Source organism: Chamaea fasciata, unplaced genomic scaffold (assembly GCF_029207755.1).
Source record: "Chamaea fasciata isolate MVZ Bird 193981 ecotype frontalis unplaced genomic scaffold, bChaFas1.0.hap1 SCAF_20, whole genome shotgun sequence".
Taxonomy (NCBI): Eukaryota; Metazoa; Chordata; class Aves; order Passeriformes; family Sylviidae; genus Chamaea; species Chamaea fasciata.
Window position 1 is genome coordinate 6,337,704 of NW_027094105.1, and position 25,500 is coordinate 6,363,203.

A 25,500-nucleotide genomic window follows, 5' to 3' on the forward strand; every position below is an offset into this window, starting at 1 on the left:
TGGGGTGGGGGACTCCCCTCAGATCTGTGGGGCTGGGAGTGCAAGCCCTGGCTGTGGGACAGGAGGGGACAGGCCACTGGCACAGCCCCAGGGGCAGGAGTGTCATTGCCCAGCCGTAAGGGGGATGTCCGTGCCTGCTCTGAGGCTGTGCTAGGCTGAGCCCACGCTTACAGGGATAAAGGAATGCCCAGGATGGTCCCACTGTCCTGTGTGGGGATCATGAGATGAGTGATCTCCAAGGTCCCCCGGCTCCTGTGTCTGGGAGGGGTAGGGCTGGTGCTGGGGCTGCAGGAGGTGCACAGCTTCACCTGCAGCCAGCTTCTGGCCGTGGCTGCTCCCGGGGTCCTGCTGCGAGGAAGTTGAGCAAGAGCAGAGCATCCCTGTGGAGCAGCCATGAGCTCAGCACTCCGCTTCCAGGGCAGCCAGGAAACGCTCCGCACTCCCAGCCAGCGCTCCCGGCCAAGGGCTGCCTGTCCCAGCCCATGTCCTGGCTCCGGCTCTGTCTGTGCTCTGCGTGGCTGTTTGCTCCCTGTTGGTGGGGTGGCTGCGTGGGTGAGCCCACCCGAGCCCCCCACAGAGCCCCCCGACCTCTCAGCCCGATTGCAGACCCCCATTCCAGGGGCCCTTTGCCCAGCGCAGGGGGAGTTCGCTCCCTTGGGCTCCTTTTGCAGCTGCGTCTCCCCCCGCTGGGGTTTGGCAGGGTTTGCTCACAGGTGCTCAGCTGTGACCCCCATGTCCTCCCCTAACCCCCTGCTCCCCCCAGCAGAGCAGGGGGTCGGGGCTGGGGAGGGGGCCTGGGCAGTGTTTCTGACAATCCCGTGGGCTGCAGGATCTGCTTCCCAATAATCCCTGTATCTCCATCCCGATTTCCTCCAACTCCCACCCACCTCCCCGCCGCGTCGCTGGCTCCAAAAGTCCGCTTTTTCCTCCCGCCCTCCCTCCTCCCTCCCAGAAGTTGAACGCTGGAGGAGCAGGTCCGCAGCTGCGGAGGGCTGGGCGTTCCCTGCCCGGGGTCCCTTCTCCGTCCCCGCCGCGTGTGGCCCCTCGCACACCGCGTCCCTCCCTGGTGCGGGGACGGCGCCCAGCGGGAAGGGCAGGGACAAGGACACGAGGGGTGTTCCTGACACCTGAGCGTCTCCCCCACCATGCCACCCCACGGAGGGGTGTTTGTGGGTCTGTGGATGCTGCTGGCCCTCAGCGTGGCCGAGAGCCCCCCAGGGTGGGCCACTCTTGCCTTCGTCTTCGATGTCACCGGCTCCATGTACGACGACCTGGTGCAGGTGATGGACGGGGCCTCGCGCATCCTGGAGCGGACGCTCAGCAGGAGCACGAAGCCCATCAGCAACTATGCTCTGGTGCCCTTCCACGACCCAGGTACGTCCAGGACAGGGTGAGGATGTGTCCTGCCACGGATGGGGCTGTGGGGAGCTGGGCTGTGGTTCTGGCTGGGTCTGGGGATGAAGCATGCATTTCACAAGTGTTCGCTCTGTCCCTTCTCCCTGTTTTCAATGCCCTGGTGACTGCTGTGATGGGGATGGCACCTCAACAGCTGGGAGCTAGGCTGGGGGTCCTGTCCCCAAGCCACCCTGCGGGCACAGGGTGGGCTGTTTCCACTGTATTAATCCCAGGGGTGCTGACACCTTTGTTGGGGTGGCTCTTTCCCCTCCATCCTGCTCTAATCTCCCCTTGGGGGGTATTTCTGTCCAAGTCCACAACGTGCTTCCAGGTCACCTCAGTAGAAACACCACTTGCTAAGAGGCTTTGGTAACTTGCTGTGATACCAGAATCATTTCTTTCTTCCCCTGTCTTTGTCTTCTTTTTGTGCACACCCATAGAAGGGCAGCTGTTCCCCAAAAGAGCCCTGGCCTCCTACAAGGAGAATGCCCAAGCTTTAGTTTCAGCAGAAACACTGAGCTGAGTGAAAACCATTGCAGCCAGACAGGGAAGGAGGCAGAGTCAGTGAATTGATCCCTGCCCTGCTTTGCTGGGAGCCTTCCCCAGCTGAAAAGGGCACTGGGTTTGCAGCTCACCCTGGCTGGGACCACCCAGAGTGTTGGGAGAAATTCCTGGGCATTGGAATAGTTTGCTGAAGTGGTCACAGTATGGGCACAGGGGCTGGTCTGCCCAAACCCACTTCTCTGCTGGTGCCAAGCCAGGGTAGACGCTGGACCCTGAGTGTCACAGGTGTTTGAGCCAGGGCAGGTGCCAGGAGCCCTGGCAGTGTGGGTGGCATTGGAAGAAGCTGGTGCTGGGGTCAGGGGCTGAGGTGTGGTGGTGGCCATGTCTTGCAGAGGTGGGACCTGTCACCCTCACCACGGATCCCCAGCTCTTCCAGCAGCGACTGAGGGAGCTCCATGTCCAGGTAGGCATCCTCAGCCCCACGCTGCTCTGCCAGGCCTGGCTTGGTGCCTGGCCCATGGCACTTGGGGGGAAGGCTGGCACTGCATGGTGGTGGGTTCTGGGAGCAATCCCTGCATCCCCCACAAGTGTGATGGGGGTTCAGGCTGAGCCAGCCTGGCTGGGGGCTGCACACAGGGATGGGAGTGGAGAGGATGGGTAATGCTGATGCTGTGCCACAGAGTCTTGCAACAGGCCAGAGAATTCCCAGTCCACAGCTCTTGTCCCTAATGGAGATGCTGTTCCTGGGAGAGTTTGAACAGACTCTCCATGGAACCAAAAATCTCTTCTAGAACAACTGCTTGATAATTGAGTTTTTAATTTCTGGTTTGGGGTGGTTTTTTTAATCATTTCATCTGTTTTCTGCCAGCTGAAAAGTTCCCCAGGAGTTTAATCCTGCTTTATCCATCCCCACTCTTGCCCTGCCTCCTGTGAATTGCTAAATCCCTGTGGCGTTTCCCTTCGGATGCAGCTGTTTTGGCAGGAGGTGTAACGCTGAGGCTGCAAACGGTTTCCCAGCCCTTCGGGGTGCCAAGCCCTGGGAAAGTGGGAGCTGGGGCTCTCTGTGCCAGGAGGCTTCCCTGGGGTGGCCGGCACTGCAGCCACAGGGGTGGGCACAAATATCCCCTCTAAAGGTATCTGTGGGAAACCAGAGGCTTCTGTGAGCACGGATCCCCAAATGTGAGCTTTAATTCTCATCGTTAGTGAGACAGAGCCGGGTCCGTGCGATCCTGAGTGTCCCTGCAGTTCCATCCCGCTGCCTCCAGAAAAATGGGGTGGTTCCTGGCCGCGAGCATCCCCTGGGTGGGATCCTGCCGGGAGCTGAGCACTGGGGGGGCTCGGTGCCTGTGCCACGTCCCTGCCTGCGTCCCTCAGGGCGGGGGGGACTGCCCGGAGATGAGCGTGGGAGCCATCAGGGTGGCCGTGGAGATCTCGCATCCCGGCTCCTTCGTTTACGTCTTCTCGGATGCTCGGGCCAAGGACTACGAGCAGCAGGAGGAGCTGCTGCGGCTGCTGCAGCACAAGCAGAGCCAGGTGAGCGGCCCCGGCGCTGCCCGCAGGGCTCCTGCGACAGCGGCTCGGGGGACGCAGCAGCGGCAGCTCATCAGTGAGAGGCGGCGATAAAACCCCCGGGCCGCGGGGAATCTTGCAGCCCCCGGGCCCATTCGATGTACTGGGATGCTGGTGGGTGCCAGCTGTGTCCCCTCCCGTGGGTGGGCGGGATGTCACGGGGCCGTTGCTGTGGCAGGTGGTGTTTGTGCTGACCGGGGACTGCGGGGACAGGAGCCACCCCGGGTACCGCGTGTACGAGCGCATCGCTGCCACCAGCTCCGGGCAGATCTTCCACCTGGACAAGCAGCAGGTGACAGAGGTGAGTGGGGAGACCTGGCCCCTTGTGCTGAAGTGAGGCTGTGCCTGTCAGCGAGGGGAGATGCAGGTTTAACCCTGCCCTGCCTGCCTCCAGGTGCTGAAGTGGGTGGAAGAGGCCATCCAGGCTTCCAAGGTCCACCTACTGTCCACAGACCATGAGGATGGTGGGGAGAACACATGGCAGGTCCCCTTTGATTCCAGCCTGAAGGAGGTCACCATCTCCCTGAGTGGCCCTGCCCCAGGGATCAAGGTCCAGGATCCGGCAGGTAGGAGCCCAGGGCAGAGGGACAACAAGGCGGGGAGGGGGTGATGCTCTTCCCCCCAGAAAGACCTCAGGTCACCACAAACAGAAGGGGTTCACCAAATCCTGCCCTAAAACTCAAATGAAAAAGTGATGAGCTACAAAGCCCTCAGTAAACACCAGCACATCTCCCCGCTCCCCTCCCAGGTTGGGTTTCCCTCTGGCTTTGAGGGCTTTCCCTGCTGTGATGGGCTCTGCACTACCCTGAGCCCTGAGGGAGGTGACTCCTGGCTGCTGTAGGAACCAGGGGGTAGACCTGGGTTTCCCATCCAAGACATTCATTTACTGTTACAGGAAAGGTCCTGGAGAAAGGCCGAGGCCTGAAGGAGCTGCTCAGCATCCCCAACTCAGCCATGGTGGTGGCCCTGGAGCCCCAAGAGCCAGGGACATGGCTGGTCACGGTAGGCTGGTGGCACAGGTGTGCCACATCCTCTGCCTTTCCCTGATGGATATTTAGCTTGCCAACCATTTCCAGGTGTGGACTTTCCCCATCCATCTCCGGCCAGGCAGAGGATGTGTGAGCAGGCTGAGAGGGGCCGGCTGCAACCCCTCCCTCCCCATCTCCTCTCCCTTCCCCTGCCCTCAGCACTTGACTCTCAATCTGCTTCCAGACCCGGAGCAGTGGCCGCCACTCGCTGAGGATCACGGGCATCAGCAACGTTAATTTTCAAGCCAGCTTCTCCAACCAGCCGGAATTTGACACCAGCCAGCCCGGAGAGCGGCCGGTGCAGGGTGAGGGTGGTGCTGCCCGAGGGGCTGGATGCTGCATCGGGGCGTTTTGCAGCCGGGAGTGTGGTTGGTGGTCTTTTTCCCTCCCCGCTTTCCAGGTCTGCCCATCTCCGTGCTGGTGAACTGCACCGGTCTGAGGCCGCCCGGGCGCCTGCGGGAGATCGAGCTCTTCAACACCTCGGGCCACGTCCTCCTCTCGCTGCCCGCGCAGCCCCTCCTCAACTCCTCCTCCGGCTCCACCACGCAGCTCTGGGTGGGCTCCCCGCTCTGGGTCCCCGCGGGTGACTTTCTGCTGAAGGTGAAGGGTGAAGATGCCCAGGGCCACCCCCTGCACCGCCTCTCAGGGGTGACCTACACCAGCGTGGTCCCTGGTGAGTGGAGCCCGCGGGTGCTGAGCAGGAGCCAGAGGTTCCAGCACTGCCTCTGCTTTGGTTTCTCCTTGGTCATCCTGCATCCCAGTGCAGCTCCCAGTGAGCTTCCGAAGGTGTTGTACATCTGCACATCCCCAATCCCTTCCAGGTCTACCTAAAGTGAACATCTCCAGCAATATCCAGGCTTACAACCGTGAGCCACAGCTCATCTCCTGCTCTGCATGGAGTGAGATCCCTTTCCGCCTACTGCTCAGCCGTGGCAGGAGGAAGCTCAGGGAAGAGCAGCTCTTCAGGTGAGCCTCTGGTATGGCCCAGGAGGAACTCATGTGGGCAGCAACCACCCCTGAGCTGTGCCAGCTGTGTGCTGGGTGGGTTGCTTCAGGTTCTGAGCATCCCAAGAGGAAAATTCCAAGAGACAGGTCTGCAGTAACTGGGGATGCACCTCTTTGCCTGACTCAGATGAAAAAAAAGTCCCAGGGAGTAGGACTAGGATGGTGGCATGGCAGTCCCAAGGTGGGAGTGATCCATCTCTTCATCTCTCCCTTTTTGTAGGATTTCAGGGAACATCAGCTGGTTGATCCCTGCAGTGTCTGAGAGTGACGAAGGCTTTTATGAGTGCACGGCCACGAGCAAGGTCGGAGTGACCCGGGCTCGTGCCTACGTCTCTGTCACAGGTGGGGGCTGCTTGTGCCAAGCCTTGGAGTCCTTTCCACAGCCGGGCACAGGCTCCTTTCACCCAGGCATCCCGTGTTTGTAGAGCCACCACCGCGTCTCATCGCCCCGGGCAACATCACGGCTTCACCGGGCCAATCTGTGGTCATGTCCTGCGTGGTTCTGGGGGATGTGCCCTACAACCTGACCTGGAGCTGGGATGGGAAGGTGGCACAGCCAGGGGACGGCCGGACCCGGCTGCTGCAGAACCACTCCCTGGAGATCAGCCACGTGCAGCCGGGGGACGGGGGCCTGTACGAGTGTGTGGCACAGAGCGCCCGTGGCACTGCCACCGCCTCCCTGTGGCTCTTCATCCAGGGTAGGTTTTGCCCCTGTGTGCCACCCGGGCCTGGGGGATATTTTGCTGCCCTGTGGAGGGTGATGAACGGCACCCGGGGGCTGAGCCCTGCTCCAACCCCGTGCAGAGGCGCCGTGGGTGAAGGTGGACCCCAGCCCCCAGCGTTTCAGCAGGGGCCAGGAGCTGCGGCTGAACTGCACGGCCGGGGGCCACCCCCAGCCCCACACCAGCTGGAAGCGCTGGGGCTGGGCACTGCAGCAGGATGAGAGGTAACCCCTGGGCACCCGGGAGCCCCCATCCTGCCTGTCCCACAGGGATGGTGCTCCCCTTGCAGGGATGTACAGGTTGAGGGAGGGAGGCTTGGGGCTGCCATAGCTCTGGAAAGAGGGAGGCATTGCAGTATCCCGGCCCGTGCTCCTGAGATGCTTGGCATGCTGCTGGCCTTCATTTCCTATATTTATTTTTAAGCTGTCCTGCCTTATCCAGGTCACCGCCCCCACTTTGCACACCTGGTGTGAGCTCAAGCCTCAAAATACTCCATGTACTTCCTCTTAATTTCTTCTGCTTTTTGCCTTTCAACCCCTGCCCGTGTCAGGCTGTGAGTGCCAGAGTTGACTTTGGGGAAGGCTTTTGGACTTTTGAGATTAAAAAGCCCAATTCTCAGTGCTTTTCCTTGCTTCAAAGCAAAGTCCTTCCCTGCAGCAGCTGGCTCCAAGTGCTGACCCACATCCACCACCTGCTCAGCGTGGCCTGAAACCAGCTCATTTATATCAACACATTTTCCATCATCCCTGTTTTCACAGGGCTCATTTCTCCCCTTCTCTCCCATTTGCTGCAGGGTTTTCAAGGATGCTGAGAGTACCCTGCACATCAGGTCTGCTGTCCCAGAGGATGCAGGGAATTACAGCTGCCATGCCAGCAGCACGCTGGGCTGGGATGAGCAAGTGATCACCCTGGAGTTCACTGGTACCTGCTCCCTGCTCTGGCAGCACACTGGGAATGGGGCCGGGTGTGATGGAGGGAGCTGGGGACACCTCCCAGGGCTCTGGGCTGCCCTCGGGCTGGATGGCACCACACCCAGCGCAGCAGAGGGTGACCAAAGACATCTCTCTCCCCGTGTCACAGAGCCTCCTGCCATCCTGGCGGTGACGCCCAGCCTGAAGGTGCTGGCAGGAGAGGATGTGACCCTGGAGTGCTGGGTTTCGGGGACACCACCGCCCCACGTCACGTGGTACAAAGGTGGGACCGGGAGCACGCGCTGGGGGGACCCCTCCAGTGCCCTGCAGGGACATCACACGGAGAGTCCCCCTGGTGTGACACCTGGAGGGACCCTCCGAGGCCCGTGGGGTGCTGATGTGGGGGTGTTGGGGCAGGGGAGCAGGCGATGGCGGCGTTCCCGGCGGGCACCCAGCGAGCGGTGCTGCGGCTGCAGGCGGTGCGGGAGGAGGACTCGGGGCTCTACGGCTGCCGCGCCCTCGGCCAGGCCGGCAGCGCCTTCCGCAGCGCCCTGCTGCACGTGGGCTGTAAGTCCCGCTGGGTCCTACTGAGAGCTCAAGCCTGTCCCACAGATCTCCCTTCTGAGTCAGCTCCCCTTTGCTGCTTTCCAAGTGTCCCGGGCTTCCCAGCAGGGAGGTGTTGGTGCTTGGTGCAAACAGGAGCCTGGCGGGATTTCTGAGCTTTGGGAAGATGCAGGAGGCTCAGCAAGTTGGGAAAGATGAGGCAGTTGTTGTTGCACGGGGACATGAGGGCTTGGGATGCAACTGAGGATGTAAAGTGCATTCAGTGGGATTAGGCAGAGGTGGGGGCTGACTTTTGTGTGTCTGAAAATCCAGGTGAAAATCTTTTGCTGGGGGCAGAAGGGGTGAAAGAACATGAGCAGGAGGAGGGAAGGCTCTGTGTTGAGGGCAGCAGGGTTTAAAGCAGTTAAAGATGGAAAAGTGCAAGTCTTTTTGCTGAGCCAGGGGTCGATGAGTGTAACTGGAAGAGATGAAAACTGCAACGGCTGTGACAATTTTGGAAAAGCACCAAATGCTTTAAGCCGGCCTCGTAACTTGTCAGGACACCTGGCTCATTGGTTTTGCTGCTCTATCCCTTCTCCAGGCTCAGCTCTGGGGAAGCTGGGATGCTGGACCTGCCTGAGCCATTTCTCTGCTGTTCTCTCCTCCAGCTGCTCCTCACTTTCCTGAGCCCCTGGGTGACACGGAGGTCAAGGTTGGGGAGAGTGTGAGCCTGCTGTGCCGTGTCGAGGGATCTCCCTTGCCACAGGTCACCTGGTCCCGGCAGGACGGGAAGCCTGTGGTGGGCTGGCAGGGACCACGGGGTGTTTCCAGCCAGCTGGAGGCTGCCCAGCTCCTCATTGACAGTAAGAGCTGAGTGTGCACGCATCTATTTGTATTTTTAACTTTGCAAGCTTAGCTGTGCAGTAACAGCCTGCAAGCCTCCAGCTCTGAGGGGTCTGTCCCCACTGGAGATGATGGTGGGGCAGGGGAGGGTGGTCCCTGTCCTGGAGCTTGCTTGGGGCTCTTGAGCCCTACCAGGCTGAGGCTTCTCCCCACTGTGCTCCAGGTGCCTCGCTGGATGACCAAGCCATCTACATCTGTGAAGCCCAGAATGAGTTTGGGAAAATCCAGGCAGAGGTCAAGCTCACAGTCACAGGACAGGGTTTGTTTTTCCGTGCTTTGGTCTGTGAATGGATCCCAGCTGCGCTGGCAGTGCGTGAGTGGCAGACCAGAGCAGCTGTCTCTGGTCCTGAGCTGGCCACAGTGAATGCTCAGCAACCCCAGGGCAGGGTTTGGGCAATGCCCTTCCAAGCCCTCCTGGGCTTCATATGCCGACATGGGCCCAAACTGCAGCGAATATCCCCGGATTCCTGGGGGAGTGGAATTGGAGCTGGCTTATGCTGAGCCAGGATCCAGACCTTGGAAGAAAGGTGATCTAGATCCATTCTCCTGAGTGTTCCTGGTCAGTTTATCACTGATTAATACTGGCTCCCTTCCCCCTCTTTCAAGCAGCCCCAGAAATAGCTCTTGCATCCCCCGTGGTCCGTGTGCTGCCAGGCCAGCCCGTGTCCCTGCCCTGCGTGATCCTGGCTGGGAGCCCGTTCCCAGCCCGCCACTGGCTGAAGGATGGGCAGACGGTGAGACTTCCATGCCTGCTGGGATGGGGGGTGGACACCTACCCTATGGTGGGGCTTCACTGCAGGATGGATCCCCCCCAAAAGCTGCTGGTGAAAGAATCCAGTGGAGCATTTGTGTTGGGAAGGCAACATGGATTTATCTCCACGTCAGGATGTTGCTCAAGGATTAATTTCTGGATGTGCCCCATAGATGCAGGGATATGTTGGTGTTTGACCCTGCCCTCTGCCCTGCTTTCTGCTCTCTGCCCAGGTAGCCCCAGGTGACCGCTATTCCATCCAGGCTGATGGGAGCTTGCACGTGGACCAGGCATCACAGGGGGATGCAGGGACATTCACCTGTGAGGTGACCAATGCCCTCGGCTCCCACAGGCAGGACGTGTCCCTGGTCATCCACGGTGAGTGACACTGTCACTCTGGGCGTCCCCTCTTGGCAGTGACACGGGGCAGGTGCTCTCTGTGGTGGACTTGGCCCTGGAAGGATGAGCAGCTTCTCTTCCTTCTCTTCTCTTCTCTTCTCTTCCTTCCCAGTTCCTCCCAGCATTGAGCCTGGCCCTGTTCTGGTCACTGCCACCGAGGGAGCGGCTGTCACCCTGCGGTGCAATGCCACTGGCGTGCCCCCCCCTACTGTCACCTGGGCAAAGGTAGGTGACAGGGACAGGCGAGCTGCTGTGCCCCTGCCAGCCAGGCTGGGGCCACCCTCGGGTTCAGGGTAATGTGTTTGAAGGGGGTGTAGCTCTCCAGTGTGGCTGTGGCTGCCTGGGGAGGTGGCACCAAGTGTCCTGGGAAGCTGGGACCAGGGCATGGCTTGCTCTGACGTGTCCGGAGCTCTCTTCTTGCCTTTGGGATGTTCTTGTCGGAAAATCTCTGCCTTCCTCCTTTCCCTTTCCTCTGTAGGGCACGGAGCCCATTTCACTGAGCCCACGCTACCAACTTGACCCCGATGGGACCCTCCTGATCCCTTCATCGTCCCCTGGGGATGCAGGCACCTACTTCTGCACAGCCACCAATGCAGCAGGATTCTCCAGCCGGGAGATGCAGCTCTCCATCAGCAGTGAGTGCTCAGGACAGCTCCAGAGGGGGCCGGCAGGGAGAGAATGACCTGGGAACACTCCTGGCTTCCTTGGAGCACCAATCCAGGTGCCAGATGGGTTTGCAGGATGGGAAGAGAAGCGATGAAGGCTGTGGGGCACCTGCAGTGTCCCTGCTCCAGCTGCGCTCCTTCTCCATCCAGCAAAGCCCAGGATCAGTGTGAATGGATCACAGGCATCAGACCCTGTCACCGTCCTGGCTGTGTTGGGTCAGGAGACCACCCTGCCCTGTGAGGTCCAAGGATTTCCCCCTCCCCTGGTGGTGTGGAGCCGGGAGCTCCAGCCCCTGCCTCTTGCCACCACGAGGTAAGGAGGGTTCTGGGTGCTGGGCACCACGATCTCCTGGGATTTTGTGTCTCTCCAGAGGGATGTCAGGTCCACGAAGGGACTGAGCTGCTTGGCAGGGAGATGTGAAGGGCACCCCTGGCATCCTGTGGGCAATGCTCAATGCAGGAGCTGGGACAGCTGAGCAGTACTGCATTAGCTCTGCCCTCCTTGGAGAGCACCGGGCTTTTCTTCCACCTTCCAAACATCTGCTGGGACCAAGCAGCCGCTTCCAATCATTCATGTGTCTACCCAGGACACAGGGCTGGGGTTGGGAAGGAAAGGCAGCTCCAGTGCAGCCCCTCACCCTGCTGTCTGTCTGCCTTCATGCACATTCCTACCTTGTGCTGTCACAAGGTCAGTGCTGTGCTTGGGGTTGGTGGATCCCTGTGGACATGTTGGATTGATGCTTCTTGGGACAAGGTTTGGCACAAACACAGTTTTTTAGCCCAGCAGTGGCGTTGTCTGCACTGGGATGTGGGGTTTTAGCCCAGTTTTGTTCCAGTGAGCGTCTTCTGGAGAGACAAATCAATTTGTTGAAGCTGATAGCAGCCATGAGACAATGATTTAATGTGATTTGATGGGCGAGGATAAACACATATCCAACCATTCTCCAGGTTATCTGGTGTCTTGGTCTTCCAATGTTTTCTCCATGTGTTAGGACCATGTTGGAAGGGACCCCCTAAAGTCACTGGCCCTGGTCTCGGGGTTATGTCCTTCTTTCCATGTCCCTCAGGATTGCTGTGGCCTGGGGAAGCAGAAGGAGTCTTAGTTTTGCACTTCTTGGGGGACGTATTGCCTTGTTGTTCGTGTCTGATTTGCCACGGTTGCTCCTGGCTGACCTGTGCTGCTCCCCACATCTCAGCTGGCTTGTCCATGCTGAGTGATTTACGGGAGCACACGAGGAGGAATCTGCGGCCGTGGGCTGAGATGATGTTATGTCTGTGGAGCACAGATGAGGCTGGGAACGAGAGCGTGGCCAGCTCCAGCTGCAGGGGCTGTGCTCTGGGGGGACCCTTGTCCTCCTCCATCCCCCTGGGCTCCTGTGCTGCCTCGTGCTGAGCTCGTGCAGGGGCTGAGCAAAGGGGATTTGCCCCCATGGGCAGCTGTGCCACCCTCTTTGAATGGGAGGTGGCCGTGGTGACCTTCTCTTGGCTGTTCCAAGGTGATGGTGAGCTCTCAGCCCAGGGTTGGGTGATGGATGACATGGCTGCTTCTCCCATCCAGCTTTTCTGTTCCTCCTCCCCCAAGGTACAGTGTCCTCCCTTCAGGATCCCTCCACCTGGCTGAGCCCCAGGTGACAGACACCGGCCTCTACACCTGCACGGCCACCAACGCTGCAGGGAACGCCTCTCTCAGCTACAGCCTGCACATCCAAGGTTCAGACACCCCTCCCTGTGTGCCCCTGGGGCCCTGCACCCTCCAAACCCTTGGCTGCTCTCATGTCCCTGTGCCAGGGTCCAAGGGTGGTCCCAGCCTGAGGTGCCCTCTCCCCACAGCTCCCCCCCAGCTGTGGATTGGTGATGGGGAAAGTCACCTGACGGCTGTTGCCAACACCTCCCTGAGGATTCACTGTCACACCATGGGCACGCCCCCACCCCAGATCCAGTGAGTGCTGCAGAGTGGTGGGTGCTCCCTGTGGTCCCAGGATGGGTGGTAGGGGCTTGGGGTGTCCCTTAGGTTGGGAGGCATCCATTCCTTCTCCTTGTCCTCTGCTGGCACTGCCAGCCCCGTGCCAGGTGACAAGGGGACAGTCCTTGCTGCCAGCACCCCACTGTTCACGCTGTTGGTGTGCAGAGACAGGGTGGGGGTGGTGGCAGGACAGACCAAGCACTCGCTGCCTGTCCCCTTCCTCGCAGGTGGCTGAAGGATGGGCACCCTCTGGATGGGCAGGATGGTGTGGTGGTGTCCCAGGACGGTGGGACTCTGCTGGTCACCCGAGTGGGGCTTGGTCACGAAGGGCTCTACATCTGCCAGGGCAGCAACTGGGCAGGGCTGGCCCAGGCAGAGGTGCAGGTTTCAGTGCATGGTGAGTGCAGCATCTGGGGTGAGATGGGCTATCCCATCCCGTGCGTTGGGAAGAACATGGCTGCCCAAAGGGATGGGAGTTCTTGGCCCAGTTTTTTGGTAGGCGCAGGGTCACTGGCTCGATCCCTTGGGATCTTGTCCTTTGTCAATGAAGCTGAGAGGTGGTGGCCACTGGCACCACAGTAAATCTTTGGTGTTTCCTGCTGGAGGGTCCTCCCCCAGCCCCATTTCCCCTCCACCAGCAGGATGTGACCCTGTAGGTGCCAGGTGAGAAACCAGGCATGGAATGGAGATTCCTGCCTGGGAAGAATGAGTATCTCATTGGGGCAGGGACCAAACCTGCTGGGTGCCTTGGGGAGCAGTGGTGGCACCATGGGGTCCCTTCTCAGAGAGGGGACCGAGCTGTGGATCCTGGCTGCTGCTCTGCCAGGGCTTGGTGTGTACCCAGAGCCATGGGTGAGCCTGGCTGTGCCCCAGGGCCCTGCACGGTGGTGGCTGCAGCCAGCCCGGGTCACACAGAGCCGATGACAATGGCTGCTGGCTTGCAGTGCCCCCAAACATCGAGCCCAGCGCGGTGGATCTGGCCATCCCGGAGAACAGCTCGGCATCCCTGGAATGCCTGGCCTCGGGGCTGCCTGCTCCCGGTGAGTCAATCCAGTCCCTCAGCGCCTGAATCCCTGGGCTTTTCCCTGGCTGAGAGGGCAGAGCATCGCTCCTCACAGCTCAGCTCTCTGCCTCCCTCCAGACATCACCTGGTACAAGGAGCACGAGCAGCTCTCGCCTGGAGCTGGGCTGACCCTGTCCAGGGATGGGAAGCTCCTGGAGATCCCAAATGCCCAAGTCTCCGATGCTGGCAGCTACCGCTGCGTGGCCTCCAGCGTGGCGGGTGTGGCTGAGCTCTGGTACAGCCTGCAGGTCACTGGTGAGTGCAGCCGTGCTCTCCTGGGAGATGGGGCCTTCCCCCCTGGAATATCTTGTGTGAGCATGGGATCAGTGGCGTTGTCCCAGCGCTCGGGATACACCCCTGGAAGATGGCTCTAGCAGACCCCTGTCCCCTGCTTCATTTGCAATTCCAGTCATGCAATGCCGTGAATTCATCCCAAATGATGTCCTGGAAAGCCATGGCCCCATAGATGAGTACTGCCAGGTCCCCATTATGGGGTCACCTACCCACCCTGTCCCTGTTGCACCCTGTGTGCCTGGTGACATTTCTGTCCCCCCTGGACTCAGTGGTGACTCCTGGGCTGCTGCCAAGACAAGCACTGGACACTTTTCCTCACTTGATCCAAGCATCCCTGCTGCTTCCCAGACCACTCAGCATGTCCACAGCACCGGGGGCTGAGCCAGGCTCTGGCTTTTTTCAGGGATGCTCTAGGCCAGTTGGTGGAAGTCCTGCAGGCAGGTGGCCAGGGAGTGGAGAAGATCCAGTTCTCCTGCTCTGGGCTTGTTCCTGCAATCTCATCCCAGGGAAATGTTTGCACGTCTGCCGTCCTGGCTCGGGTGGATTGTTTGGGTTCTGCTGTTTTTTGTTTTTCAAGGGTTTCTGGGTGTTGGGGCTTTTCTTCTCCAAACTGATATCCCTCATGGGAAGGAGTTACCATTTTCCAGCCAGCTGTATTTATGAGCAGCTGAGAACATCATCAGATAATGGAAAGATTTGGGTAACCTTCTCAGTGAGCAGGGCTGCCTAATAAGGCTGTGTCTGGCCAACCTGACCTTGGCCCGCTTGTGGGGTGCTTGGTCATCCTCTGCTGTTGGCCACGTGCAGTTAAAAGCATCCCTCGCTTGGCTGGAGAGACAAGATTATTGTTTCCACATGAAGCCAGGGCAGGGGAATGTCACAGAGTTTTTTGTGGCACCCAGCAGGGCTGCCGGGGGTGTGTATCCAGCAGGATGGAGCTCCAGTGAGGAGCTGCCCTTCTCCTCTCATCCAGTGCCATCACTGAGCTGTTCCTCTCACCCCTGCAGTGCCTCCATCCTTCTCCTCGCCAGAGCCCGAGGCCGTGTCCGTGCCAGAGGGACAATCTGTCCAGCTGGCCTGCGAGTGCCATGGGATCCCCCTGCCCACCCTGAGCTGGTGGAAGGACGGTAGGGCCCTGTTCCTCAGCCTCATCTCTCCCCACATGGGCTGACCCAGATGTTGGTCTCCTCGGAGCAAGGAGCACTTTTTGTAGAGCAGTATCCAGCTTCTGGGTGGGAATTTGTCCTGCTGGGAGCCTGAGGGGAAGCTGCTGTCCCCTTCCCTGGGCAGGTGAGCCCCTCTCCACGCAGCCAGGGAGCCCAAAGCTGGTGTCCCCAGGAGGGAACATGGTGTACATGGAGAAGGTACAGCTGCTGGACCAGGGCACGTACATCTGTGAGTGCAGGAATGCTGCTGGCAGCAGCAGCAAGGAGCATCACCTGGAGGTGCACGGTGAGCATGGGGGACCAGAGAGCTGTGGGGGTGGGTGGAGGTGTTGTGACACCTCAGGGCAAGGTCCAGCTGCACCCAAAAAGCCATTGCCTGGTGCCTTGGATGTTCTGGAAGGGGTGCTGCTACCTGGGTCAGCTTTGCCCCTGCACTTGTGCACGGCTGAGGGAGTTGCTGCACATCCCCTCCACCCTGTGTCCCTCTGTCCGCAGCACTGCCAAGGGTCCAGGGCAGCAGCAATGCCCCGAGGAAGGTTTCTGTCATCGAGGGTGGCGAGACAGTTCTGGAGTGCGCGGCCATGGGGACACCACCACCGTGGGTGACGTGGCTGAAGGACGGGCAGCCCCTGGCTGGTGGGGACGGGCTCCTGCTTACGGAGCAAGGGAGGCGGCTGCACATCCGCAGGGCAGAGGTGGCCCACGCAGGACACTACACTTGCCTGGTCGCCAAGGCAGAGGGGCAGGAGCAGAGGGAGTTTGATGTTGTGGTGCATGGTAAGGACGTGGGGCTGGTGGCTGAGGGTGGGGTGGATGCAGGCAGGATGAGGAGGGTGGAGATGTGGAGTAACTCGACGTGGAGTAGATGTTGGACAATCCAGCATGTAGCAGGTCTCAGGGTCAGCAGGGTTATGCCTCAGGAGTAGCTGTAGAACTGTGTCCATCAGGCAGGAGTTTCTTTCCAGAGCCATCACAGCAGATCATCTCCCATATAGTCCTCTGCTACCCAAGGACTTGGGGAAACCTCATGGGTCAAGGTCACTTGAGTTATAAAAACTCTGAGGTGGCTCAGGGTGTGTGGCCATCCCAGTGTGACACCCGTAAGCCTGGGCTCAGTGTGCAGGTAAGTGGCACATACTTGCTGTGGGTCACCTGTCCCATAACACCTTTAAAGTCACCATCTCCAGGTGATGCTAATGGTCCTTCTGGGTTTGTGTCCTAAAGCTGTGCAAAGCAAGAAGGTGGGGAAAAACAGATTCACGCAGTTCTCCCCTCTTTGCTTTGCTCCTTTGATGTCCTGGCTGCTTTGCAAATGGATGTCCATCTTTTTCTGCATCCCCAGTTCCTCCTGAGTTCATTCGAGGATCGGGATTGACAACCAATGTCAGCGTTTCCCTGCAAGGATCCCTGACACTGACCTGCGAGGCCACTGGCATTCCCCAGCCCACTGTCACCTGGTTCAGGGATGGCTCTCCTGTCACCCCCAGCGAGCACACACACGTGCTTTCAGGTCAGAGCTCTGGGTGTTGTGAGAGATGAGCACTTTGGGAACATGTTTTGCCCCAACACTGATGAGTTCAAACTCCTGGTGGAGCTACAGGAGCACATGGGACGTGCTGGTCCCTGGATCAGGACCCTGAGACCTCTCTGCTCTGTGCTTCCAGAGGGCTGGCTGCTGAGACTCACCCGTGCACGAGCCCAGGATGGTGGTCACTATTCCTGCCTGGCTAGCAACGCAGCTGGCGAGGCCAGGAGGCATTTCTACGTGGAGGTCCTAGGTAAGGAGGGATCTTCTGTCTGCTGCAGGATTCCTGGTGGGGTTTCAGAGCTCCACCCTTGCAGGAACAGACACGAGTTAAGACTGGACGTGCTGGGTGTGCTGGAGTCCTTAGGATGTGAGCTCAGAGGCCAAGCTGGCCAGCTGCTGAAGTCCCTGAGGGCTTGTGTTCCTAGTTCCTCCCCACATTGAGAACGCGGGTGAAGAACACACCTTCAGAGTGCCCGAGGGTCACCCTGTCACCTGGGCCTGCCTGGCTTCAGGTGAGCATCAAGTGGGGAAGGGAGGTGGCATGAGCAAGGGGGAGATGGGGCCCAAAGTCAGACCTGAGTCTCACTTTGGGGTGTGGAGCAAACGGATGGCTCCAGTCAGAGACATGAGAACAGCTGAAATCAGCTGCAGAGGTTTTTTGAGATGGTTCCTGGCTCTGCAGTTGTGCTGTCCGGGAAGCGCTGGGGAGGGGACGCCCACATGGGGAGACTGTTCCACAATGTAAACTTCAATCTTTCCCAAATGGAGCTAAAATTCCTCTAATCTCATTTCTCCTTTAGTGATGGGAATAATTAATCACCTCCCACTCAGGACAGTTCTCTTTCCTCTTGCTGGCTCATCCAGCAGCTTCTAAAATCCTGATCCAGATCATGATAACTCTGATTTGGGATGATGTCCCTGTTTTCCAGAAAGGCTCTGACAGTGACCCCAGCCAGGCTGTGCTCACACACGGAAAAACTTCACACAAAGGCCAAACCCCACTTTCCATCCCTCACAGGCAACCCACAACCTAAGATCACCTGGCTGAAAGACAACCACCCTCTCCCTGGCACCTTCTCCATCTCCCCTGATGGCTCCTTGTTCCACATCCCCCAAGCCTCCCTGGCCCATGCTGGTCGCTACTCCTGCGTGGCCTCCAGCTCCGTGGCAACTCAGACCAAGCACTACCTGCTGGATGTTTTGGGTATGAGATGCCTTTGGATGGAGGCAGGGCCTCAGGTGTGGGCAGACTTAGTGGGTTTTAATGGCCTGCCCCAGGTAGGAGGGGAGGATCCCTTAGTCCTGCAGCCAAAGCATGGCTTGGACCTGTCCCAAGCCCTTGTGAGACCTCTTGTAGGAGCAGAAATCACATGTTTAGTGCAGGATCCATCTGTGATGGCGGCTTGTGGGAAGAGGGGATGTGTCTTCTGGGTTTCTGTGGTTTTGGAGGGCGGCAGGACAGGGTAGAGTCTGAAGCTGGCACATGCTGTGTCACGTCCAACTCCCTGATCTTGGATCATGCTCTCTGGTGGGGGGATGAAGCCCTGGGAAACCCAAGTGTGTGCTGGTGCTGATCTCACGCACAACCACATCTCTGCAGCCAGTCCCACCTTGGCTGGAGATGACGCTGCTGCAGAAGAAGTGACAGTGATCATCAACAACCCCATCTCCCTGGTCTGTGAGGCTCTGCCATACCCATCTCCCAACATCACCTGGCTCAAGGACGAGGTTCCTGTCAAAGCATCTAGAAATGTCCTCCTGCTCCCTGGTACCGTGCTGCTGTCCACTGACTCTGCATGACTGTGGTGGCCCCTTGCTGTGTATGCCTTGGGGAGTGGGAGTGGGGCTTTCTCTTGGTCTGGCTGGGGTCCAGCACAGTGGGATGGTGAGAAGTCATCATCCTGCAGGACCTGAGGGCTCAGGCCATCAGAGCTGGATGCTGCTCTTCCAAGTGCTGCCTCCCCTGATAATAACTAGAGCCCCCTCAGTGCTGATTTTCATAAGCCTGGGCTCTAGAAAAGCATTAGGCCCCCTCCAGCCAGGCTTGCAGGTGCTCAGCAGGTCCCTTGAGATGCCCTCAGGTGCTGCATGGGGAGAGAGAGCTGTGGCTGTGAGCAGCGACCCTCTCAGGAGACCCCCTTTGCCCAGGTGGCCACGGGCTGCAGATCCTGAACGCCCAGGAGGAGGACACGGGCACCTACAGCTGCATCGTGGCCAACGAGGACGGGGAGGCCGTGAAGAACTACGCTGTGAAGGTCCTGGGTGAGGGAGCTCCCCTTGTCCTTCCTAATTCCTGCAGTGATCCCACCACTGTAACCGGGCCAGTGCTGCTTCCTTTTGCTTCCTTTTGCTTCCCTTTGTCTTTCCCCACTAGTTCCTCCTTGGATTGCCAGAGAGGATCCTCTGGGGGAGTTTGCAGTGAAAGAGGTGAAAGCCAGGGTCAACAGCACAGTGGTGCTGGAGTGTGAGACCTGGGCTGTGCCCGAGCCGACCATCCGGTGGTACAAGGACAAGCAGGTGAGGTCCCAGCTGTGACCAGGGAGGAGCTGCTGGGTTTGGGGACTGTCCCAGCTGGATGGAGTGGGAAGATACCCTCTATATGGCTGGCTGGGCTCTGCCCCACTCCTGGGTGTGTAATCCTCCTCCTGCCCTTCTCTTTCTTCCCTTCAGCTTCTGGCAAGCTCCGAACACCTCCAGATCCTCAGTGAGGGGCAGGTCCTCCAGATCCAACCAGCTGGTGTCTTGGATTCCGGGCACTACACCTGCGTGGCCACCAATGCTGTGGGTGAAGATGACAGGGACTTCATCGTGCATGTCCAAGGTGAGCCCTGGGCATGGAGCCAGCACCCAGAGCACAGGGTGTCTCAGCAAGAGCAGGGGTCCTCAGGGGTCACTTGTGGGAGCAGAGAAGGGTGAGCAGGAAAGAAGTTTAAGCCTGCTGGAAAACAACATCTCCTGAGCTCCAGTGAGGGCAGATGCTGTAGATGCACCTGGGGGTCGATGTCCCTGTTCCCCACAGCTGACCACAGCCTGTCCCCGCAGTGCCCCCCATCTTCCAGCAGCAAACAAGCCCCAAAGAAGCCCTTGAGATCTTCTATCGGGAGGAAGACCAGGATGGGGAGGTGACAGAGCACCGACAGGCTGTCCTTGGCCAGCCCACCGCCCTCTACTGCGACACCAGTGCCATCCCACCCCCCCAGCTCACCTGGTACAAGGATGGGCAGCCCCTGTCCCCTGGCCTGGGGGTGCTGATGCTGCAAGGTAATGGGTGTAGGAGCAGTAGTGGATGTGAACCCCCACTGTGGGGCTTGGGGGTGGTCCCGCAGCAGCCTTGTGGGTTAAGAGCATCCATAGCACAGAGGAGGTTGGATCTTTTCCCCTTCCTCCTGCCAGCACACACAGCACCCGTGGGACCTCTGAGTCACTGGGGCCGTGCAGGGGATATCCCACAGACCCTTCCCTGTGCCCTGTCCCTGTCACAGGGGGCCGGGTGCTGCAGCTGCAGGCGGTGCAGGAGGAGGACAGGGGCAGGTACACCTGCGAGGCGGCCAACGCTGCGGGATGGGACCGCCTGCACTACGAGCTGGAGGTGCTGAGTGAGTACGGGGACAGGGGACACTGGGTTGAGGCACGTGGCAGCCCCATAACCACCCGCTTCCAGCTGCCCCGGCCATCCGTGGTGGCACAGAGGACCTGGTGGAGGAGGTGACGGCCACCATCAACGGCACTGTGCGCTTTGAGTGTGAAGCCACTGGGCACCCAGAGCCCACAGTGTCCTGGCTCTGGAATGATCTCCCCATAGAGACTGGCCCACGGCACCAGCTGCTGGAGGGTGGCACTGTCCTGCAGGTTGGTGTTCCCCTCAGCAGGGTCCCCGTGGGAGTCTCAGCATCTCTCCATCTCGGGGCAGCGCTCAGTGGTGCTCTGCTCCCCCTCTGCAGGTGGCACTGGTGGAGGCGGGTGACACCGGGAGTTACACGTGCATGGCTGAGAACCCGGCCGGGTCAGCCGAGAAGCACTTTGCCCTCGCTGTGCGGGGTAAGGCATCTCCCCTTCTCCGGGTCACTGATTTACTCCCCTCCTCCTCTCTCTCTCCACCAACTGGAGTTTCCCGTGGCTCTGGAGCTGCCTCTGTCTCCCTGAGCTGGTCACGCTGGCCCCGTGCGAGGAGCCTGAGGTGTCACACGCTCCGAGCAGGCGAGAGGCTCGGTGCGTGTTTCCTTCTGGGGAGGCATCGACCTCCGCACTGATGGCTCCCCTTTGGCACTGTCTTTTGGGTGCACTGGAGCAGAAACTCCCTGGAGCGTGGGTACAGAGCCCGAAAACGTCGATGGCGTCGTCAATGGCAGCGTCTCACTCGTGTGTGACATCCGATCCCACCCGGCTGCAGAGATCACCTGGTACAAGGATGGCCACGCCCTGCGCCTCGGTGAGGAGGTGACTGTCACCCGAGGTATGTTGGGATGGGCCAGGATGATTGCCTGTGCCCTGGCTCTTGACAGCGAGCTCTAGGGCCCCTAATCCCCCCTGTTGGATGCCACATGTGGGGCTCGAGCTCAGCCTTTGTACGACACACTAATGACACGCTGCTGAGTGATCAGCAAGGGCTGCATCCTGCAGAGCTCCATGCTGCTGCTTCCTGGGAGCTCAGCAGGGGCACAGCAAGGCTTTGGACCTCAAAGATGAGACTTCCATAGCCAGACTCCTTTTGCATGGAGCTTGGCCGAATGCTGGAGGATCAGTCACCTTGCTGGCATGGTAGCCCAGACCTGGTTCTGCTCCAGGCTGTCCTGATTCCCTGCTCTCCATTTCTTCCAGGCTCTCGGGTGCTGCAGCTCCCTCACCTGCAGCTTTCCAGCTCAGGCACATACACGTGCATGGCACTGAACGTGGCCAGCCAGGATGAGAAGAGCTTCATTCTCACCGTCCATGGTAAGGGGTGAGGGCTCAGCCAGGAGCTCTGTCCCCAGAGCACACAGTGAGGAGCTGACAGTGAACCCCAGTCTGTCTCACACCCCTGTCCCTGCTCATCCTCCTCAGAACCCCCAGGCATCCAGGACCCGCAGCAGGAGACGCTTGAAGCTGACATAGGGACACCCCTGGTCCTGACCTGCCAAGTCCCTGGTGTGGCTGTGCCCGCTGTCACCTGGCTGAAGGACGGGCGCCCGCTGGGTGTGTGTGCAGGGGAGGGCTGTGCCAGGCTGCCACCCCCAGCCTCGCTGCTGTTCCCCTCCAAGCAGTCCTGCCTCAGTTTCCTGACTTCTAATCCTGCTACAAGAGACCCTCAGGGCTGCACAGGGAGGGGACAGAGCGTGAAGGGGCTTTCCCTGCATGCTTTTAAGAGACCTCAGGTTCATTCCTGAGGCTCGAAGCAATGGGATGTGGGCACAAGATGTGATGGAGGGATGTGCCAGGGATGAGCTCTCTGGGTACCAGCCCTTGGGACTTCCTGGGATGGGGGTTTGCCCCCAAACCAGTGCCTCTTTTCTCCTGTAAAGCTCCAGCAATGATCTCTGGAAAAACCCTGCTTTGCTTTAACATTGCCCCCAAACCTGAGTCCCGGGGGGGGAAAGGGGGAAGCACGACAATGATCCTGGGGAAGGCTCGGTGGAGGAGCACTGCTCAGCCCCCTTCACCCTGTCTGCTTGCAGAGATGAGCCCAGAGCAGGGTCTGGTGTCCGGGGGGGCCCAGCTGCAGCTCAGCCCCCTCCAGCCCTTCCACCAGGGCCAATACACCTGCCTGGCACAAGGCCCAGGGGCTCAGACACGCAAGGACTTCGTGGTGCTGGTGCGAGGTAGGGATTCCCCGAGGCAGCCTGGTCCCTGCGGGCTCTGCCTCAGAGGTGAGCCTTCCTCCCCCTCCTCTTCCTCAGCCTCCCTCTCTTCTCGGTGCAGTGGCCCCCCAGATCAGCAGCGTAGGGGACCCCAGTGAGCACAGCGTGCTGGAGGGCAGCAGGGTGAGGCTGGAGTGCCGGGCAGAGGGGCAGCCCACCCCCCACATCTCCTGGCTGAAGGACGGGCAGCCCCTGGGGCTGCAGCACCCCTCACACGCCCGGTGAGTCTGGGGGGGACACCGCAGGGGCTCAGGGTCCCCAGAATTGCTGGGCAAAAGACAGGTTGAGCTGGGCTGCTTCTTCCTGTTGTTTGTTCTGGGATGCACTCATCCCAGCTCTTTGCTGAGAGAATATCATCCTGGGTTAAACCTTGGAGCCTGGGATGGTCGCTGACACCCTGGCACGGTCCCAGTCGATGTCCTGACCTTGCAAAGTGCCCCAAAATCCTCATTCTTGGCTGTAAACCGAGCACAGAGCCCTTCTGCCCCATGGGCACGTTCGGGGTGAGCACACAGGTCACTGTCCCATCCCCGCCACGCAGGGTGTCCCCGGATGGCAGCACCCTGCTCCTGGAGGGGCTGCGAGCTGCCGACTCCGGAGCTTACACGTGCCTGGCCCGGAACAGCCTGGGCGAGGACACGCGGCTGCACACGCTGAACGTGCTGGGTGAGCAGGGCTGGGACCTGCGGGGCAGCGCCGGGGCCACCCCCAGCCCCGACAGCCGCAGCAGCCCCGCTGTCCCCTGCCCTAGTCCCTCCCGCCATCGAGAGAGGCGCCGATGACTCGGGGGTGGTCCGTGGAGTCCTGTCCGCCGTGGTGACACTGGAGTGCTGGGCACGGGGGTCCCCTCCGCTGCACGTGAGCTGGCTGAAGGATGGGCTGCCCCTCCGCCTGTCCCCTCATGTCACCCTGCTCTCGGCTGGGCACATCCTCCGGTGAGAAGTGACCCTGGAGCAATGGTCAGCCACAGGCTTTGGGGCTGGTACCCGGGTTTGCACGAGGGCACTGCTGCACCCTGAAGGGGTTGAGTGTCACCTTGGGGAGCAGGGCATCACCCGGAGCTGACGTCTCCTCCCCATCCCTGTGTTCTATCCCGTGGGTTAGGATCTCCCAGGCACAGCTCTCCGATGCTGGACTCTACACCTGCATTGTCTCCAGCCGGGCAGGAGTGGCCGATCACAGCTTTGTCCTGCAGATACAGGGTACAGGGCAGGGGGCTGGGAGGGCAGGGCAGGGGGCACTGACACTGCTTTTGTTGGCAGAGCACACGTTGTGCATTGCAGCCCATTCCCAAGCTGGGTCCAGAACCATTGCTCGACTGCTGGGGTGGGCTTGGACAGGATGGAGCAAAGCAGAACCAGCCTGAGAGCAGTCCCAGAGCATCCTGCAGGAGGGCTGAGCCACCTCTGGCTGCTCGCAGGACACCAGGGAGCAGCCAAACCCACCCCCAGTGTCTGGGGACCTGACTTTTCTCCCCAGTGCCCCCTGTCCTGGAGAGCCCCGAGAGCAGTGAGGAGCAGATGGTGGCTGAGGGCTCCGATGTCACTTTCACCTGCGAAGCCACCGGGTCCCCAGCACCGTCAGTGACCTGGCTGAAGGATGGAGAGCCCCTGGGGCAGCAGAGTGATCAGGGGTCTGGTGGCCGACAGCTGAGCCTAGTGTCTGTGGCACCAGCTGATTCAGGCATTTACTCGTGCCTGGTGGTGAACGAGGTGGGAGAGGTCAGCAAAGCCTTCCACCTCGTGGTGATGGGTGCGTGTCATCCCTCTGGGATTTGGGAAGGGCAGCTTAGCCAATTTTTGGGGGGCAATGAGGGGATGAGCCCTCCTGCCTTGCTGTGTGCCTTGCAGAGACACCCCGTGTTGAGGCTGCATCCCATCCCACTGAGATATCCATCGCTGCGGGCACCCCTCTAGAGCTGAGGTGTGTGGTGACAGGTGTCCCCATGCCCACTGTCACCTGGGAGAAGGACGGACAGCTGCTGGCAGGGCCCTGGCTCCTGTCGGGGAATGAGAGCACCCTCCACATTGAGAGCATTGAGGTAAGAGCTCCACTTTTTTCTCCCTACCTGGGTTTTCATTTTGTGCCTCATTTTTTTCTTCTCCTGATTGTGCAGGCGGCTGATGCTGGCCTGTACAACTGCCTGGCCACTAGCCCTGCAGGGGAGGACAGCAGGAGCTTCCATGTCAGCATCCAAGGTAGTGTGATCCCAGCAGTGCAGCGAGGGGGGGCTGCAGGATGGTCCAAGCTCTGGGGGACCAGAGAGCCAGAGCAACACTGCATCCTTCTTTGGGATTGGTGTGGGCTCCAGAAGAGGGATCTGGAGCACAGTGATGGTGCTGCATGACCTATGGGGACAGGGATGGGGGTGTTCAACCCACCAGGGACACCCTGACCCCCCGGCCCATGTCCCACAGCACCCCCCGGCAGGGCCAGCACCGGGGAGATCCCCATCATCACGGCTGTGGCAGGGGGACAGCTCCTCCTGGAGTGCCCAGAAGGTGCTGAGCCCCACCCCAACATCGAGTGGCACCGGGAGGGCTCCCTGCTGCAGGTACCCGTGACAAAGCCAGGGACGGTCGTGGTCAGGGACTGGGATGCACCGTCACCAGCAGCATCGGGCTGGTGCTGGGTGGCCGCTGATGGGGGTCCCGGGGGGTTTTAGGAGAATGGCCGCAGGCAGATCCTGGCCCAGGGGCGTTTCCTGCAGCTCCGGGCGGTGGCAGCGGCGGACGGCGGCGAGTACAGCTGCAGGGCCACCAGCGCCCCCGGGGACACCGGCCCGCGCCTCCGGGTGCGGCTTCACGGTGAGTGCCGCCCTGCCCTGCCCTGCCCTGAGGGCCGGCTCCTTCCCGGTTAAATGAAGGATGTGGGATATTATAGGGTGTCTTATGGTCGGGTGATGGGATGTTCTGGATAGACTACACCCAGTGCTGCTCTGGGCTGGCATCCTCCATCCCTGAGCCTTACTGCGCCCTCTCGGTGGTGTCTCGGTGCTGCCGCAGTGGCCCCGGAGATCCAGGCGGGCCCCGCGGAGGTGAAGGTGCTGCTGAACGCCTCGGCCGTGCTGCCGTGCCTGGCGGAGGGGTGGCCCGAGCCCCGGGTGACGTGGCGGAAGGACGGCCAGCTCCTGTCCCTGCCTGGGAGTGACAGGTAGGAGGCCCTGCGGGTTGGTGGCACCAAGAGCTGGCACTCAGATCATGCCACCCTCTGCAGCAACAAGTGGTTTAATGTGCCGGTCACCCTGTGAAGAGCCG

At 60.2% G+C, this 25,500-nt stretch overlaps 1 protein-coding gene across 1 annotated transcript in view; it reads left to right on the plus strand.

Annotated features, from left to right (window-relative positions):
- Positions 1-1,145: 1,145 nt before the first annotated feature.
- The window catches only part of HMCN2 (hemicentin 2), a 32,556-nt gene continuing 8,201 nt past the window's right edge, over positions 1,146-25,500 (plus strand). Inside the window, exons 1-56 of the mRNA XM_066200991.1 lie at positions 1,146-1,374; positions 2,292-2,362; positions 3,274-3,432; positions 3,647-3,769; positions 3,863-4,034; positions 4,364-4,470; positions 4,681-4,801; positions 4,897-5,169; positions 5,318-5,462; positions 5,722-5,843; positions 5,927-6,199; positions 6,306-6,447; positions 7,017-7,144; positions 7,304-7,417; positions 7,552-7,701; positions 8,346-8,540; positions 8,744-8,839; positions 9,190-9,314; positions 9,565-9,709; positions 9,843-9,955; positions 10,209-10,365; positions 10,546-10,708; positions 11,978-12,105; positions 12,226-12,334; positions 12,586-12,755; positions 13,303-13,398; positions 13,500-13,676; positions 14,723-14,842; positions 15,006-15,167; positions 15,377-15,658; positions 16,224-16,391; positions 16,546-16,659; positions 16,835-16,921; positions 17,428-17,613; positions 18,010-18,177; positions 18,558-18,671; positions 18,784-18,926; positions 19,080-19,230; positions 19,452-19,670; positions 19,892-20,005; positions 20,071-20,258; positions 20,351-20,447; positions 20,701-20,862; positions 21,228-21,341; positions 21,450-21,581; positions 22,061-22,204; positions 22,305-22,464; positions 22,785-22,909; positions 22,995-23,178; positions 23,348-23,445; positions 23,723-23,995; positions 24,094-24,284; positions 24,360-24,441; positions 24,661-24,797; positions 24,909-25,050; positions 25,249-25,396. Of these exons, the coding sequence (XP_066057088.1) occupies positions 1,146-1,374; positions 2,292-2,362; positions 3,274-3,432; positions 3,647-3,769; positions 3,863-4,034; positions 4,364-4,470; positions 4,681-4,801; positions 4,897-5,169; positions 5,318-5,462; positions 5,722-5,843; positions 5,927-6,199; positions 6,306-6,447; positions 7,017-7,144; positions 7,304-7,417; positions 7,552-7,701; positions 8,346-8,540; positions 8,744-8,839; positions 9,190-9,314; positions 9,565-9,709; positions 9,843-9,955; positions 10,209-10,365; positions 10,546-10,708; positions 11,978-12,105; positions 12,226-12,334; positions 12,586-12,755; positions 13,303-13,398; positions 13,500-13,676; positions 14,723-14,842; positions 15,006-15,167; positions 15,377-15,658; positions 16,224-16,391; positions 16,546-16,659; positions 16,835-16,921; positions 17,428-17,613; positions 18,010-18,177; positions 18,558-18,671; positions 18,784-18,926; positions 19,080-19,230; positions 19,452-19,670; positions 19,892-20,005; positions 20,071-20,258; positions 20,351-20,447; positions 20,701-20,862; positions 21,228-21,341; positions 21,450-21,581; positions 22,061-22,204; positions 22,305-22,464; positions 22,785-22,909; positions 22,995-23,178; positions 23,348-23,445; positions 23,723-23,995; positions 24,094-24,284; positions 24,360-24,441; positions 24,661-24,797; positions 24,909-25,050; positions 25,249-25,396 (8,408 nt within the window). The remainder of the gene's footprint in view (positions 1,375-2,291; positions 2,363-3,273; positions 3,433-3,646; positions 3,770-3,862; positions 4,035-4,363; positions 4,471-4,680; positions 4,802-4,896; positions 5,170-5,317; positions 5,463-5,721; positions 5,844-5,926; positions 6,200-6,305; positions 6,448-7,016; positions 7,145-7,303; positions 7,418-7,551; positions 7,702-8,345; positions 8,541-8,743; positions 8,840-9,189; positions 9,315-9,564; positions 9,710-9,842; positions 9,956-10,208; positions 10,366-10,545; positions 10,709-11,977; positions 12,106-12,225; positions 12,335-12,585; positions 12,756-13,302; positions 13,399-13,499; positions 13,677-14,722; positions 14,843-15,005; positions 15,168-15,376; positions 15,659-16,223; positions 16,392-16,545; positions 16,660-16,834; positions 16,922-17,427; positions 17,614-18,009; positions 18,178-18,557; positions 18,672-18,783; positions 18,927-19,079; positions 19,231-19,451; positions 19,671-19,891; positions 20,006-20,070; positions 20,259-20,350; positions 20,448-20,700; positions 20,863-21,227; positions 21,342-21,449; positions 21,582-22,060; positions 22,205-22,304; positions 22,465-22,784; positions 22,910-22,994; positions 23,179-23,347; positions 23,446-23,722; positions 23,996-24,093; positions 24,285-24,359; positions 24,442-24,660; positions 24,798-24,908; positions 25,051-25,248; positions 25,397-25,500) is intronic.